General features: G+C 41.8%; 1 protein-coding gene across 1 annotated transcript in view; it reads left to right on the top strand.

Annotated features, from left to right (window-relative positions):
• Window positions 1–16,070, top strand: part of ANXA10 (annexin A10) — a 31,106-nt gene extending 15,036 nt beyond the window's left edge. Inside the window, exons 4-12 of the mRNA XM_012656995.1 lie at window positions 1,297–1,410; window positions 2,890–2,980; window positions 3,949–4,028; window positions 8,272–8,325; window positions 8,409–8,502; window positions 9,717–9,812; window positions 11,796–11,854; window positions 13,939–14,061; window positions 16,002–16,070. Of these exons, the coding sequence (XP_012512449.1) occupies window positions 1,297–1,410; window positions 2,890–2,980; window positions 3,949–4,028; window positions 8,272–8,325; window positions 8,409–8,502; window positions 9,717–9,812; window positions 11,796–11,854; window positions 13,939–14,061; window positions 16,002–16,070 (780 nt within the window). The remainder of the gene's footprint in view (window positions 1–1,296; window positions 1,411–2,889; window positions 2,981–3,948; window positions 4,029–8,271; window positions 8,326–8,408; window positions 8,503–9,716; window positions 9,813–11,795; window positions 11,855–13,938; window positions 14,062–16,001) is intronic.
• The last annotated feature ends 543 nt before the right edge of the window (window positions 16,071–16,613 follow it).

The following is a 16,613-nucleotide window of genomic DNA, read 5'->3' as shown; positions in this document are numbered from 1 at the left end:
AGAGGTGGGGATTTTTACCAATTAAAAGTAAAATAATAACAAAACAGTAATTCTGATATATATAAAACATTAATTTTCTCTATGAAAAAGACAACTTCTTGCCTATAGTTTTTGACACAATGACTTCTAAGGGTAACTCCAGGAGTTTTATTACACAAATAAGATTAAAGCAATATTTGTATACTGCTAGATACCCACTAGAAGGCTAAAATTAAAAATTTTAATACTAAGTGGTGGCGAGGATATGTAACAGCTCTCTGATATACTACTGGTGAAAATATAAAATGATGCAACTTTTGAAAACTCTTTGCAGTTTCTTAAAAAGCTAAACATTCGCTTAGCATTTGACCCAGCCATCCACTTTTAGTGATTTCCTAAAAAAATGAAAACATTACTTTACAATGATTTGTACATGAATGCTTATAGCAGATTTATTGTGATACCTAAAATCTTGAAACAACCCCATGTCCGTCACCATGTGAATGACTAAACAAGAAGTGATACGGCCAAACAACAGAACATTACTTGTCTATAAATGCAAATGAAATACTGAAACACGTAACGTGTGGATATCGAAAATCATTATACTGAGTTACAAAAATGGACAAAAAGAGTACATAGTGTTTAATTCCAGTTATGAAATACTCTAAAAAATGCAAACTAATTTACAGTGACATCAAATAAATCAGTGGTTGCCTGGAGATCTGGGTTGAAAACAGGGATAGGTCGCCAAGGGGCACAGGAAATCTCCGGATGTTATGAAAATATGTAATATATTGGTTATGGTAATGGCATCAGCAATGTATAAATATGTTAATAAATACATGTATTTCATCGTACATATATCTCAATAAAGTAGAAACTTTTTTAACTTAAAAAATATACAAGACATAGGACAAGTCTCTAATATTAATAGAGGACAAAAACATCAAATGCTATGTTTATTCTCTTGATAAATTATTTAGACAATCATGCAACTTTTAAACATCTTTTCAGGATAACACATTGATTGCTAATAAAAAATAAAGTAATAAATAAAAGCATAATTGCAGAAATCATGGAACCCCGGGAAGACCACAGGTTCGGATCTGGTCAGCCTTGGCCCTAAGACCAGACATTGCCATTTATTTTCTGTGGCAATGAACTTAATCAGAAATTCCCCATTCCCACTTTCACACTGACTTGTTTTATGTAAAAAGTCATGGAAAAGGAAATCTTGCTAGGAGACTTCCTCCAATTGTCCCATCTCCCATTTAGGAACTGATATAATAAAAGTATTTATTTTTGTCTCTGCAGGACCTGATTACGGATCTGAAGGAGCGGCTTTCTCATCACTTCAAGCAGGTGATGGTTGGTCTCATGTACCCACCGCCGTGTTACGACGCTCATGAGCTCTGGCACGCTATGAAGGTAGAGATCCGACCCAAATACACCTGTAACGGCCACAGGCCAGCACTTCAGTGGAGGGGAAGCTGCCCAGTGATACCCCCACATACGTAGAAGATGGAAGAGAGGAGGTATCTAAGCAATGAGGTAACCATGGAAATGTGGCCAGAGGAAGTGGCCTTGGTAGCAAGGCGGAGCCTCCAGAGCCGTACTGGGTCCACCTGCTCTGTGCCGTGTAGACTCGGACCTCCTGGGCCAGCTCCACGTTGAGCTGCCTCAAGGAAAGAACTAATAAGCCTCCAGGGAGATTCCGACCCGCCTCTCCCCGGTATGGGTTTGTATGTTGAGGAGAGCATGTTAAAAGTCATGGAAATCTTTTAAAACTATGTGTTAAAATTTGGTTCAAGCCAAAATAGGATATCGGATCAGAGACAGTATATAAATGACATCTTTATTTTTATGACCTTAAATTAGTCCTTTCCAAAAATGACTGCTCAAATGTATCACAGTTTTACTTTTGAACAATTAGAATAATTCTTTCTTACGGGAAAGTCATTTCCATGAAATGAATTAGCTATGGATTTGTTACAGATTTCGTTGCCTAGGGACGGGGAACAAAGAGGGTCTTTCACTTCTTAACAAATGCTGACATTAAGACCTGCAGAATTGTCGAAATAATGCCAGCATGATGCTCGCCAGTGACCAGATCGCCACAATGTGCGAACAGTGTGTGACAGGAAAGAGGCAACAGAAAAAACCCACAGAAACGTGGATTTTGGCCATCATGTTTACTGATCAGAATAGGCATTGTCTAAAATTCATGTGAATCTTAACTAATCACTTTTAACAAATGTTGCGTATCAATTTCTACCTCTTGCAAAATTATATGACTAAAAATTATAAGAATCAAGTCCTGTGCTGCTGCTCAGATGAAGCTGGCGTATTTTATCCGCAGTTCACAGATGGGGAGGTCAAACGGGCCTCTCCTGAGAAGATGCACTGTCTTTAAGACCACGGGCACCAACGATTACTAATGCACGCATCTGTCTGTAAGAGACCCCGGAAAGCAGATGTTTAGACAAGTTGTACAAAATTGCACATCTAGGGAGAGGCAGGGACGGGTCCCCGAAACGTTCCTGGGAGATTAGAAGGCCTGTTTTCTGATTTAGCTTGCGGAAGAACTGATAGTCCAAGAACAAATGCAAATGCTCGGTGCCACGAGCACGGCTTAAACATTTTTTTTCACATTGTTTAGAAATCCCTACACTGCTGTATTCTAAAGGAAGGAACAGTTTCCTTCAGATAATGTTATCTCCTCAGGGCCAGACAGCTAGCGAGTGGCAGAGCCAGACAGAAATCGGGCCTCTCCTTGTCCCAAACAAACTTCCTTTTCCTTCCGCCACGGCGCGGAACACCGCGTGTGCGGTCCCGCTGTTCCCCACGCGGTGCACTGTTATCCCAGTAAAAGTGCTGTTGTGTTTCTCTCGTTTTCCATTTTCCCAGGGAGCGGGCACCGATGAGAATTGCCTCATTGATATATTAGCTTCAAGAACAAATGGAGAAATTTTCCAGATGCGAGAAGCCTACAGTTTGCGTAAGGAAACATACATATGTGAATGCATTTTACACACACATGAACTTCATATTTTTTAAATAACATAAAATATTCCGGTTTATGTATTTTGAAGAATTTTCTAAGATACTCTTACATTTGAAATATGACTCACAAGACCAATTAACTCATTATGTAAAACTGATGATTAGTGTAATTCAAAATGAAACAATTCCCCAGACAATCGAGTAAGCAAATTTTCCAGGAAAATAATGACAAGTCTCTATGAGGTGAATGTTTTCATTAAGACAGGAAAGTCCCCAGCGCCGTGTTCAGGAGGCATTGTGTCTCTTACCCAGGAGAGACGCAGTACATAAAATAAAGCAAAGTGCAATAATCTCTCAGTGAATTCGACAAACACATCTCCTTTGCTTTACATAAATTTCATTATCCCTGTAATCTGCCTCAAAATCAGATTTCTGCACATTCAAAGTAGACAGGGTAACTATATCTACTTTTGCAAAATGGTTAATGCCTTAAGTTCCATTACGTTAAGGGTTATATAACATTGAACGTCAAGAAAATGTTTCAGACAGTCACCTCTACTGCATTTGAACAAAAAGAAGACTTTTCCAAGGCAATGAAGTGAGAACCTTCACTTCAAACATTAAAATGAGAGGAAGTATTTGGGAAGGTGGTCGGCTGGCTGCAGTCTATGGAAACAGAATGCACAATTCTGAATTTTGAGAATTAGAGAATATGAAATGACTCTCAATCCTGTTTTTTAATTTTGGAATAAAGATTTTTTTTAAAAAAATAGACCTATACCCGTGTTACCACCAGGTGACAGATTTCTTTGGGGGACAGTTAATCAACAAAGAAATGTCAACAGATTGGCAGTATTGGCTGGACTTTGCACTCACTACCGGGGAAGCCGCGTTAACTTATCCAAAGCACACTGATTCGTGGTTCTGTAATAAATCATATTTTCAACATGGTTTCTTGTGCAGAGTACAGCAGTAACCTTCAAGAGGACATTTATTCGGAGACCTCAGGACACTTCAGAGACACGCTCATGAATTTGGCCCAGGTATGGCATTCCCAGGTTCATACCATTTCACACTATTGAAAAATAGATATATGTCATCTCCAAAAAGTAGAACAGAAAACCCACTATATTATAGGTCAGTAGTAAATTCTGTGCAATAACCTTTACTGAAGCCCTGTTCAGGGCACTGGGCTGGAAACTTGGTTGTAAAGACAAACACGGGCAACGCGCCAGCTCTGTTCCCAAAAAGCTAAAAATCTACCACACTTCAAATGATTACAAATACACATGTATGTGTAAATAATTGTACAGTCCAAAGGAGTTAAAAGATTAGAATTATTATTAAAGTTACACTCTATAATTCCAATTAGAAATTAATTCCATTTTTTAAAAGTGCTAAGTAAGTTGGGGGTACACTGACTTTTCTAGATTTCTCCTACGCGCCTAGTATTGCGCACGGAGACAAGCATGTTCCTCATTTAATAACAACGAAACACTTGCAATGTAAATATTCTCATGAGCTCTTCAGACATGAAAAAACACAACCAAAATTATAACGTTCTGGCTCTCTGCTCTCTGAAGAGCTAATAAGTAGGAATCCAGAACTTAATTGAATCTCCAGACTCCAAGTGCAGCCTATGATCCCAGGGCTACCTGCAAAAATTCGTGGTACCGTATGTTACCAAAGAGGAACATGACTTCAAGTTAAAATTAGGTTTTGGTTTTGTCATATACCGTATTTTTCTGCACTGACTAAATGGTATGTAATTATTTCCATTCAATTCACATTTCTTTAAAACATTCCACATACTAGCATGCAATATGAATAATATTTTAAGATATAATTATCTTTTGTTTTATGCATATTCTCCTGTGTACCCATCATTCTCTTTAGCAAAGGCATCCAGGAAGGCAGAGAGAAAAAGAGTCAGTGTTCAGCTCTTAATTACTGACAGATATCTAGAAGCCCACAGTGGGGGGAAATGTCTTAAAAGCCAGTATTTTGTTTTGGTTCGGTATTGTATGCATGTGTGTGTGTGTTTTAAATGAAACAAACATTTCTAAATCCCTAAGTCTTGCCTTTATACATCAAAAATATAACTGAGTATTTAGCAAAAAATTTCACTGAAAGCCATAGGTAGATAGAATTGTGTACACGAGAATGTGAAATTTCTCTTGACCACTGTCTGCGGTGTGCACCGTTCCAGGCAGAGTCTGTCCAGATATCTTACAGAAAGGACATGGAATTCCTTCCTAAGGGTTGTGAAATTTGGAGCTGATGAGTTTCATCTGGGTAATTAGGACGCACCAAATCCCTCCACCCTCTTGTTCTCTCTCCCTCTCTTCTCCCCCCCACCTCTATGCGTGCACGTGTATGTATGTGTGCGTGCACATGTTCATAAAACAGCAAGGTACAGACCTTTCCTTCTTGGTTCTGTCATACTCACTTGTGTGTCCTCAGATTTGTCATTCAGCCTTCTTGAGACTCAGGGTTTTGCTCTGTCAATTGAGGGATGTGAACTGACTCTTCTCTAAACTCCCTCCCGAAACAAATGCTCGTTAATTCCTCGGTTGTGATGACCAAGCCCTCTGCCTCCCCGCGCACCTTCTCTTTCGGAATCAAAGGACACACGTTCGCCTTCGTAACGTCATTACAATCCACATACACCCCTTTTGTGAATTGGTTGGGATTGAGGGAATTGCAGCCTAGACGTCTTAGGTATTCATGAAATGGAACGTGTTGAAAATCACTGTCGCATTTTCCAGGAGAGGAGATCTTGGACTGAATCTGTGGAGTGTTTTCCGACAGGGCTGTTCCTAATCGGGACAGCTGAGCCGGACCAGGTCCTTCCCGAGAGCTGACGCCAGTCTCCAAACCGGCTCTCAGCACCTGCTGCCTGCTTTCCTCACACAGGTTCATGAAGGAGCTAATTATCTGTCAAATCATGAAAAATTAGTCACTTAGAGTTTAATTAATCAATACATGCAAATCACACAGGAGACGATAAATGTTTCAGACAGAGAAAGAGTGGAAACTCCCCGATGAGCCGCGCACCCTCCCCGGCTTTCCGGATTCTCCTCTGACAGCCTCTCAGACTCGCACGGCGAGGCCGCTGGGCTGATTTCGCCATCAGCGCTCGTGGCCAGCGCAGTCGGTTCATCTGCTCCGAACAGTCCGCGCCGAACTTCACCCTCACGTGTCTGTCCTTAAACCAGAGTCCGTGCTTACTGTGCTGTTTCTCTGGCATTTACATCCATCAAACGCCGCGTGTGGCTGGCTCTGTCTATGACAAAGTCAGCTTGGCTCGCCCATTTGGGAAAAGCCAAACGACAAACGTACTCATCCACATTTTTAAGTCCAGCCGTCTGCTTAAAGCGCTCTTGCCGATGTGCCGCACAGGAAAACAGATGGGCGCCGTTTCAGGCCGCGTGCAAAACTGCTGTCTTTCCAAACAGGACTTCAGACGTGCAGAGCTGCAGAAGATCCTTCAGTGTTTTTCACAAACTTGGCAAGGGCAGGAGTTTACTTTACATTCTGATGGAGAATCACTAAGAAAACTTCCAGAAAATCTCCCACAGCTGCTGATTGGTCTTTGAAGCCTGCTCGCTGAGAGCGATTTCCTTACCTTTCCGGTAAGGATTTCCTGGGTGCCTCCGACGTGCCAGGCGTGACTTTAGACAGCCGGGCATTAGTTCCAGCCCCGGAGACGCCGCGCCGCAGCAAGGCGGTAAGGACAGTTCAGCATGAGTCTAGCACGCAGGCGCGTGGTGTGGACTGCTGGAGGGCGGCGAAGGACACGGCCCAGCAGGGGGAGAGGAGCCGCAGGGCTGGCACAGAGGGGGCCGAGTGTTGTGTGGCCTGGTCAGGGGAGGGCTCACTGGGAAGAGATTTTAGCAAAGATTTGAATGAAAGTGATTCAAGACACGAGTGGGTGTGCTGGGCTATTCCGGGCGGAGGGCAGAGCTGGAAGAAAAGGTTAAGGCAGGAAAACAGCTGAGAGTTTGAGGAACGGCAGGGAGGCCGGTCGGGGCCATCTGAGCAAGCGGAGGGGATGTGCTAAAGCGGAGGCTGAAGCGATGAGGTCGGAGAAGTAGCGGGCGGTGACATGTTGACTTCTGCAGCCGCCGCAGGGACTCTGCCTCGACTCTGCGTGGGCTGGGCAGCAGCCACTGCTGGGCGAGAGGCAGGAGCCGTGCGACCTCGTGCTTGAGGAACTCACGAGAGATGCTGTGCTGGGAAGAGCCCGCGTGGACCAGGGTGGGAGCGGCGCCATGAAGCCGGGACACGGTGTTCGCGGACACCCGCGCGAGCAAAGTGCGGGAACTGGATGTGTTTTGAAGATAGGGTCTGTGCTATTTCCTGAGGAATTGGATGCGGGATACGAGAGGGAAACAGAGGGATCAAATGTGACGTTCAGATTTTTTAGTCTGAGCAACAGGACGGATGGAGAGAACTGAGACTGTTGGAGGTTTCTGAGGCAGAGACCAGGAATTGGATTTTGAGCATGCTGAGTCTGGCCTGCGTGCCAGGAACCCAGCGGAGATGCGGAGTTCGCAACTGGACATACGCGCCCGAAGTTTAGACGATGGGCCTTCGCCGGCGGGGTAAACCTGGGCATCCTTATGTCAGCAACACGGCTGGAATCCAGTCACAGAACAGAGAAGGTTCCCAAGAAAAGGCGTGTGAAGGCAGACGAGAAGGTGATCGAAGACTGATTACTGCGACCTTCCAAAATGAAGAGACTGAAAAGTAAGAGGAACCCGTTCCCAAGATTGAGGAGCTGCCGATGAAACCGAAGGAAAGAAAACGAGATCGCAGGGTCCTGGAGGCCAAGCGGGCAAGTGCGGCGGGAAGGAGAGGGTGTCGGTTGCATCGGATCCTTCCGGTAGGTCGAGGTGCAGACTGAGGACTGCCACGCTGAGTTTCTGCTACTGCATACACGGCACGTACTCACAGAAGACGGAGCACACTCGTTGCTTTCAGTTACGTGTTGCTTGGGATGCGTAAGAGAGAATTTGGAAAGTGGACAGAAGAGATCGTCGAACAATAATCAGTCTTTAAGGTACGGGAAGAGGACGGTAGCCAGATCTCAGAGCCGCAACAGCCACTGAACCCAACAACTGCTCTTCTCTGACAGTCAGATGCTAAGCAGTTCCCTGGTATCTCTCGGTCCATTTATTTTTATCTCAAAAACAAGGGATGGAACCCCTCGGGTCCCTGCACCTCCATACTTTCATGATTTGGGAATAGCAGCTACCAAGGAAGCCTGTGCTTGCTTTACAGGGAACCAGAGAGGAGGGATACGCAGACCCCGCTGTGGCCGCCCAGGACGCGATGGTAATAGACCGGCTCCCAGACGGACAGTGAGGACCCCTGTGGGATGGGCGGGCTCTGACCCGCCCCCCGCTGCGGTGTTTCAGGTGCTGTGGGAAGCCTGCCAGCAGAAGACGGGGGAGCACAAAACCATGCTGCAGATGATCCTGTGCAACAAGAGCTGCCCGCAGCTGTGGCTGGGTAACTAGCGGCCGCTCCTTGGAGCCGCCCGGCTGACGGCACAGCGAGCAGCAGATAGTTAAGTGGGAAAAAAGGACAATGCCAGAAAGAGAGGAAAGTCAGGCATCTCAAAGGTGCTGATTTTGAATTTTATTTATACAGACATGCCTCGCTTAATGAGGGATAAAGTTTTCTCTGTTATTTTTTCCAATGCAGAATTATGTAACTGTCAAATACTGAACATTTAAACCCTCATCTCTATTTTTGATGGAGAACTTACTCAAATACAGCAACTTCTGAGTGGGTATATTATACGTGGTCTTGAAAGTGTGCCGTGAACGAGATTTACCCAGCCGATGACGCACCAGGTTATTATTACTGATGCGTGACGTGTGCAGTGACGACGGTGCCCTGTTGGTCGCAGAGGTGCACCCACGGTGCTTTGCGCTTGGTCTGGCTTTCCTGAAAGTGCTGCACCTTTCTTTTTCCCTTATTTAAACAACAACGTTTTTGGGTTTTTTTATATATAAAGCACACAAAATTCTATTAAAAAAATTTCAAAATAGCCTATTTTAACCCAACTCCCACTGCTACATTTTATGTCAATAAGAGACAATAACAATAATATACCTCCTTGCTTCTAATTTGCTGTGAGAATGGATGGGAACTACAAGTTGCCTGGATAAAGGCAGATAAGTTGTTGAAATAAGGAAGCTTAATTTAGCACAATTTTAAGTTAATAAACTCTACTCTGTGCCCTAAAGATGATTCTGTATTTCTCAGAATACGTTTCCTAGATTTTATGACCGCTGTTTCAATCACAGCTCAGAGGGCGTTCACACTTCTCCTGTGTGAGCTCTGGTGGAAAGTTCCCTGTCGACTAAGTCTGACTGTCACACGTGCCCTGGGCGACGGGCCGGAGACGCGGCTGGACACCCGCCCCCTCCCCTGAAACCAGTGAGCGAGTGGGTCCCCCTCGAGGCAGCGCTTGGTCCCCGGGACAGCAGAGCAGCGACAGGTCTCTGAACGTTACGATTCATGCTGACTCTACTAATTCAGAGTATTTGCGTCTGTCTCAGCTAATAGTTCTATCAAACACAACCAGGAGCCGTAGTATTTTCAATTACTTTATAGAAAATGGTCATCTTCACACTGGATAGCAATCTAATCAATATTTGTATTTTACGTTTAAAATGTTTACAAAATCTCCTTTGAATTATGCCAATTTGTTGAAGTTTTCCAGGAATTTCAAAATATTTCTGGGCAAGACCTGGTAGACGCCATCAGTGAATGTTACGACGGGTACTTTCAGGAGCTGCTGGCTGCGATTGGTGAGTAATTCTGCGGAGCACAGCGGCCCGGATCCTGCAGTGGACGCTGCCTGGCTCCAGCTGAACTGCAAGTGCACGAGTAACCTCTTGACTGAATCCTTTTCCCCGGAATTTTATTATTTAAAAGGAGTATACACCCTGTAGAAGACAACACATCAGCTTCTGATAAAACGCACTGAACTGACCACCTGATGCTTTCACGAGCCGACGCTCTTCCCTAACAGTGGTTCAGTGTGCGCACCAGGAAACAGTTCTCACACGTTCTCTCTCCGGAATTGGCTCCTTGCCCTGTTCAACCCATTTTGTATTTACTAACTTCCACCGCCTTGGCCAAGAGCAGATACATGCTAGCAACGTGGTTTCCTTCCCTCCAAGAGGAAAAGGGATTTTTTGTTTTCTCTTTTTGTTTTTGTCACCATCTCTAATAAATTTGCTTTTAGGAATAATTCCTACCATAAGAGAGATTGACCACGTAGTGATTTCTGCAGCCTGTGGTGAGAGCGGCACCACCGTCACCACCCCCACTCTTTCCTAAATAAGAAACGGTATCTCTGCGTACAGGGAGAAACAGCGGTAGTTTCCAGAAGAGCTGCAATGGAACTACCCGCATTTTATCTCGTACTGTGCTGTGACCGACTGTGCGATCTTGGGGACTGCAATCTGGGGGTTGTGGAACAGCCCCGTGTGGTTGTGCGTCAAGTAGTCGCTTAGATAGTTGTTGACAGACATGGGCGTGGAGGCTGAGAGACGAGGGTTTTTATAGCTTATTTATGAAGGAGCTTTAATCTGTGGTTCCATGAAAATGGTTTGATGGGTTCTGTGAAAACCCTAAAATAGTCTATAAGACATGACTTTATGTCTGTATATTTTTCTGAGAATAAAGTGCATATATTCCAGCAAATTCTCAACAAAATTTAATTATATATCACATCAAAACCCCTCATTTTACAAACAAAGCACGAGGAGGTTAAGTGGCTGCTCCAAAGTCTATCAGCGGATTAGCCACAGTTGGGACTAGGACTCATGTCGTCCGAGTCTCAAGGTCGCTCTCCTTCCACTACAGATACTGCCACGGAGCAGTGGGCATGAGGGAGAAAACGTCTTAGCTGATTCATTTATTCATCCAGTAAGCATTTATTGAGCACCTGCTGTTTGGTCGCTGGTGTAGGCACTGCAGACAGAACAGCAAAAGAGCAACAAGAGCCCCGGCCCGTGGGAAGCTCAGATTCTAGCAGTGACCGCAGAGCTATAATGGGCTTCACTGTACTGACGAGAAAAGAAAAGATGAGAATATGGTCTCACAATCTAAAATAATTACTTGAACTACAGAGTGAATACTGCTATGGTGATTTTACTTTTATCGATGTATTAATTTGTTTACTTATTCACATACACACTATTGAACGTCTATGGTCATCAGCTGACCTTCATCAAAGACAGCTGTCGGCCAGGCTCTAGGCTGCTCTAAAGCCATCGCAGTTTTGAGTAGGTGACTTCTAAAACTGGTCTAGACCAGTTATGGCCCATACAGTTTCTCCTTAAGAGACTTCAGATCTACTCACACATCCATAAGGGACTGAAAACAGCATTCTAGGAGATGAACCAATTGTGGGGGCTGCGTCACATTGAATCCTACAATAATAAAAGTCTATAATAATATTGAAACTTAGGTCTCCTCGAAGCTCTATTACTTAATTTTAAGATAAAGAGGATAAATTTTTCTTCATTAGACCATATGAAGGAGGTGACAGAATCCTAAGAGATGGGGACAGACCAAATGAAAATCTTCATGAATCATTGTAATATTGTTGCTTTATCTTTTTCTGTGGGTTATGGTGTTACCATTTTTGTAAGTGTTGAATTATAACGCAGTGTGAGGATTATAACAGGAAAAAAAAGAGTGTTCTCATTGTTTCTCAAATTCTGAGGAAAATATGTATCATCACTCTCAATGTTTCTTCTTTTCTCTCTGATTTCTTCTAGTTCTCTGTGTTCGAGACAAACCAGCCTATTTTGCTTATCGATTACACAGTGCAATCCATGTAAGTAAGACACATATATTTTTTAAATTTCTCCAGAAATTGTGTCTGTTTTCTCAAAGGATTCATTTTACTTCCATTATTTTAAATATTTACTTTCTAAGGAAATATGTAAAAGTAAAAAAAATGCATTATACACCAAAAACAGACCTGTCAAATAAAAATGGTACTCTGCTTTCTGTATCAAATCACAGAAGGTACCTAAGCAGTGTGGCTCTCTGGGGTCTGTCTCCCGTGTTTCTCAGAGTTTCTCAGATCTACAGAAACTGGTAAATTCAAATGTTTCCGTATATTTCCAAAGACCCACAAACCATACATGTGCAAGTACAAAGCACATGGCATCAAGTAGAAAATGTCAAAACATTACAAACTCTAAGCAAGAAATTGCTGTATTCCTGAAGCTTTAAAACACAAAATAATGTCAGTGGTTATTTTTAAACATAAAGTGTTATTTTTCAAAAAGCACTTAAAGAGATAGCTAGGCAACAATAAACTCTAAAGCTATTTTGGGAATTAAATAGGGATTTTTTCATACTTTAGTGTAATGTTCAATCACACATCCTTTGGAGCATTCATTTTTAAGAAAACAAACACTTAAGTGTATCAGATAATGCGTACCTTATCCATAATGGTATGAAACATAGAAAAAAAAAGGTCTCATACAGATCATTATCTATGTTTCACAGCCTTGAAAACTCAAAGGAAATTGTTTAAAACAATCCAATATACAGTAATTTTAATAATTAGGGCATTTTGTTCTCAAAGTAATTTTTGCAGGCCAGCTTCTTGAAAGTAGCCAATGTGCTAGGAAAATACAGTAATCTCGTGCAGAGTATATTTAATTTATGCACAAGAAGAACCTATGTACCCTCAGGATGCGGGGGCATGATCAATAATCACAGTTCTCTGCTTCCCTTTTATGCTATTTCCAAGAAGAAAAAGTTAATTTGATTAAAAATTTACGTGAAATAGTGTATTCAGCAAAGCTATAGGATGATTTCAACAGTTTCTTTCTCCAAAGAATCAAATACTGCAACAGCACAATGAAGCTTTACCTGTGAATGACTTTACCCAAATTCAAGGCTACTGATTCTAATAATAAATAAAAACTGTATCCTTGCTGTGTGGGTGTTACAAGGCAAAAAGGAAGGTGTGTGCTCCTAAAAGATCTGGAGGTAAGAGAGGGATTGGATATTCAAGTAATCAAATTTTTGATATATGAGGACTTCGAATGGCAAATATTTGTTAAAAAGCTGCTTTCAACCACCCCGAACCAAAGAAACCTTCTGTGTTTTTCTCTAGTGCACTCTAGGAATGATCTATTACCCAATTTAAATTTGGATGCTTGGATGGGTCATTCATTTCTATCACCTCAAATTATTACATGTTTAGTAGTAGATCTACATCCAAAACATTCAGACATCAAAAATAGATTTTGTTTTCTGGCCACTAGATGTCACGATTACTCCATTTGAAAAGAAAATTTGACCCTGATTTGTTAGCCAGTGTTATTTCTGGGGCTGGTACACAGGCATTGATTTCTTATTTTTTAGTATTTGAATTTAAATCAGCAAATATTTGAAGCACCTAGAATTATAACTTTTACAATTTTTCAATAAGCAGACTATAAAATGAAAATATAATTGCTGTCTTCGACCTGTCAATGTTCACCTGAGTTCACAACGCCCCTCACCACGGGAAGAACTTTTACCTAGAAAGACCACACGGCCAGATGTGCACTTTCTAATGCAGGACGAAGGAGACAGTATGAAGCTTGACAAGGCTGAAAAAGGGAGAAACTGTTGCCGAACCAGGGTGAAATGGTCAGGGTCAGAGCACTGGAGCAGAGATGCCAAGGCATTTAAGAAGTAAAGTAGAAGAGAGTAGCTCATTTTCAGTACGCAGTGAGGGAGAGGGGGAGTCACAGAGGGGACTCCCAGTGTCAGATCTGGGTGCAGGGTGGACAGTGAGGCCAGTGTTTGAGGAAAACAGCAAGAGAAGCAAATTGCTGCAGAGAAGGGGTGCGTCCATTTGGGATTGACTTTAAGGCACCATCTTCTCATCCCCTGCTTTTCTGTGTCTTGCAGGACTTTGGTTTCCATAATAAAACCATAATCAGGATTCTCATTGCCAGGAGTGAAATAGACCTGCTGACCATAAGGAAACGCTACAAAGAGCGATATGGAAAATCCCTATTTCATGATATCAAAGTAAGTCTCCTACATGTGATTTATTTTGACCCATATTTTATCTTTTCTGAAACTGAGATAAGAGCTTCATTTACACTTCATGGTGGAGTCTTCAAAGTTAAGTATTCAGACAGGGATAATCTGCTTAATCCTCCAGACAGCAATTAGTGCATCCACAGGTGCTAACTTAGAAAATCCCTTCGCCTCATTGACAAAAGTGATTCCTCTTTGATGTGTTTTGAGCAAAATCTTTAATGTAGTCATGTTAAATATTCATTCTCTGCAATTTGCTTGAAGAGCTAAATTCTCAAGTATGATCAGCATTAAACCAAGCACAAGGACGTAACAACACATCTTACCTTGTGTTTTGCACATAGCTAAATGCTGTTACCTCTTAGGGATTGTTTTCAACTGAAATTTTTAATTGCAAGAAACAGCTTTTTAGTTTAGTGAAAGACTGACCCAGGAGCGACTCGATGGCCCAAGGACCAAGAGACCACACATCGCAGAGACTTTGCGGGTGCTGGGGAGGCTGAGGTGGTTTCCAAGAGGAAGAGTTGAGGCAGCAGTTGAGAGAAATCTTACTCTCCTTGCTGCCACCTTCAAAACCCCAGATGCTTTAAGTGAAAAGAAACATTTTCCATTAAGAAATGCATGTTACAATTTATTTTCTAGATGAATAAATTCGTTTACTGTAATTAATCACAACCATCTCAAGTCTGCTAATATTTACATATGATTAATGCAACTTTATTATAGGCATTTAAAACAGTGAATTATAATTACATGACTTTGTATAAAAGAACATTAATATAATAGTTGATTTTAACAAAGATAAACTTTATAATAATATTTATTTATCACTATTTTTTTTGGAAGATTTAGAAACTAAAGATTTAGACCAGATAAAGAAAATAGAAATTGCCCTAATTCTCTACCACAGATAACCAGTGATAGAATTTTCTTGTAGGTGTTGCTATGGTCTGAATATTTGTGTCCCCCCGAAATTCACAGGCTGAAATTCTAAGCCCCAAGGTGATGGCATTAGGAGGTGGGGCCTTTGGGAGGTGATTAGGTCATACAGGTGGAGTTGTAAATGGGATTAGTGTCCCTATGAAATAGGCCCGAGGGAGCACCTCTGTGCTTCCTGCCAGGGGAGGTTAGAGTGAGAAGGATGCCGTCCGTGCGGAAGCAGGCCCCGAGCCCACACCAAACCTGCGGCACCTTGATCTTGGCCTCCAGCACCGTGAGAAATAAACTCCTGCTGTTTGGAAGCCACCCAGCTTAGGGTATTTTGTTATAGAGGCTTGAATGGACTAAGACAGGTACTTTAGGTCTTTTTCTTCAAACATATAAGCAACAATATGTTTTACTGCCTACCGGAATATTTTTATTGAATCATGGTATCCTGTTGTATAAACTGTCAAGTGCTTAAACTATCTCTCATTATTATACATTGCTTTTCAGTTTTTCACTATTATGCATAATATTATGGTATATATATTTTTAGCATAAATATTTGTGCTCATGAATAATTGATAACTTTCTTGAATACATTTATTAAGGTAGAATTACTGCATTAATAAATATAAACTTTTAAAATCTTTTGAGACATTGTCAACTCGCTGTCTAGACTACACTGATGTATAAGGATAATAATAGGGCACTTTCTAAGGTTGAGTAGATTTAATTCTAATGCAAGTTACTGTTCTTATACATTATGGTTCAATCAACTTTATATAGAATACATACTCTTGCCTATAACCATGGTATTATTTTTCAATAACTTTCGTTGAGACTAGTGCTTAGGAAATATTAAATGTTTAGAGGAGAAAAGTAAATGATTCTGGAAAGGCTAATGGCCCATAGCTCTTTCCTAGTGCCGTTCAGAGGAATTATGGTTCTTTTTAAGAAATACCATGACATTTTATTTCAAATACCTTATATTTTTTTCTTTTCAGAATTTTGCTTCTGGGCATTACGAGAAGGCGCTGCTCGCGCTCTGCGCAGGCGACGCGGACGACTACTGAGGAGAGAGGAGGGCGAGGCCCGCGCGCCCCTCTTTACAGACACGTCCACACGGAGATTTTTCTGACAAATCTGTGCTGTCAGTAGCACCATAACTAAAGTATAGAACCATATTTTCTCTTTTATCTTTGAAATTATTCCAAGCTAAAAATAAAAACTATTGATGAAAGTGTATGATACTGGCTTTGCCTAATTTATCTAATCAGCAATTATATAAATAGTGCATAAGGAAATAATTTAAAAATTGCATTGGAATAGATTTCATTTCAATGTGAACCATCCACACCCTACAACAAGACAGTCTGCTCAAGGCTGTCCTAGCATGATTTGGGAGACCAGTAAAAATGCAGTGTGTGATGTTCTCCTTAGAATTTTATGACTCTTGTGCAAACACAGTAAGGCAAACATGAACATCTAAAGCAGACTTCAAAAGAAAATAAAGATATCAAATAGCAAAATGCAGCCAGATATGTGCTTGTCTGGATTAGATGGACAAGAGACTTGGATGTAAAAATATGTGTGTGTGTGCGTGCGTGCGTGTGTGT

The sequence above is a fragment of the Propithecus coquereli genome, unplaced genomic scaffold (assembly GCF_000956105.1).
Source record: "Propithecus coquereli isolate 6110/MARCELLA unplaced genomic scaffold, Pcoq_1.0 Scaffold53, whole genome shotgun sequence".
NCBI classification, from domain to species: domain Eukaryota; kingdom Metazoa; phylum Chordata; class Mammalia; order Primates; family Indriidae; genus Propithecus; species Propithecus coquereli.
Note: the sequence above shows the minus strand (reverse complement) of the source record. Positions and strands in the feature narration are given on the sequence as shown.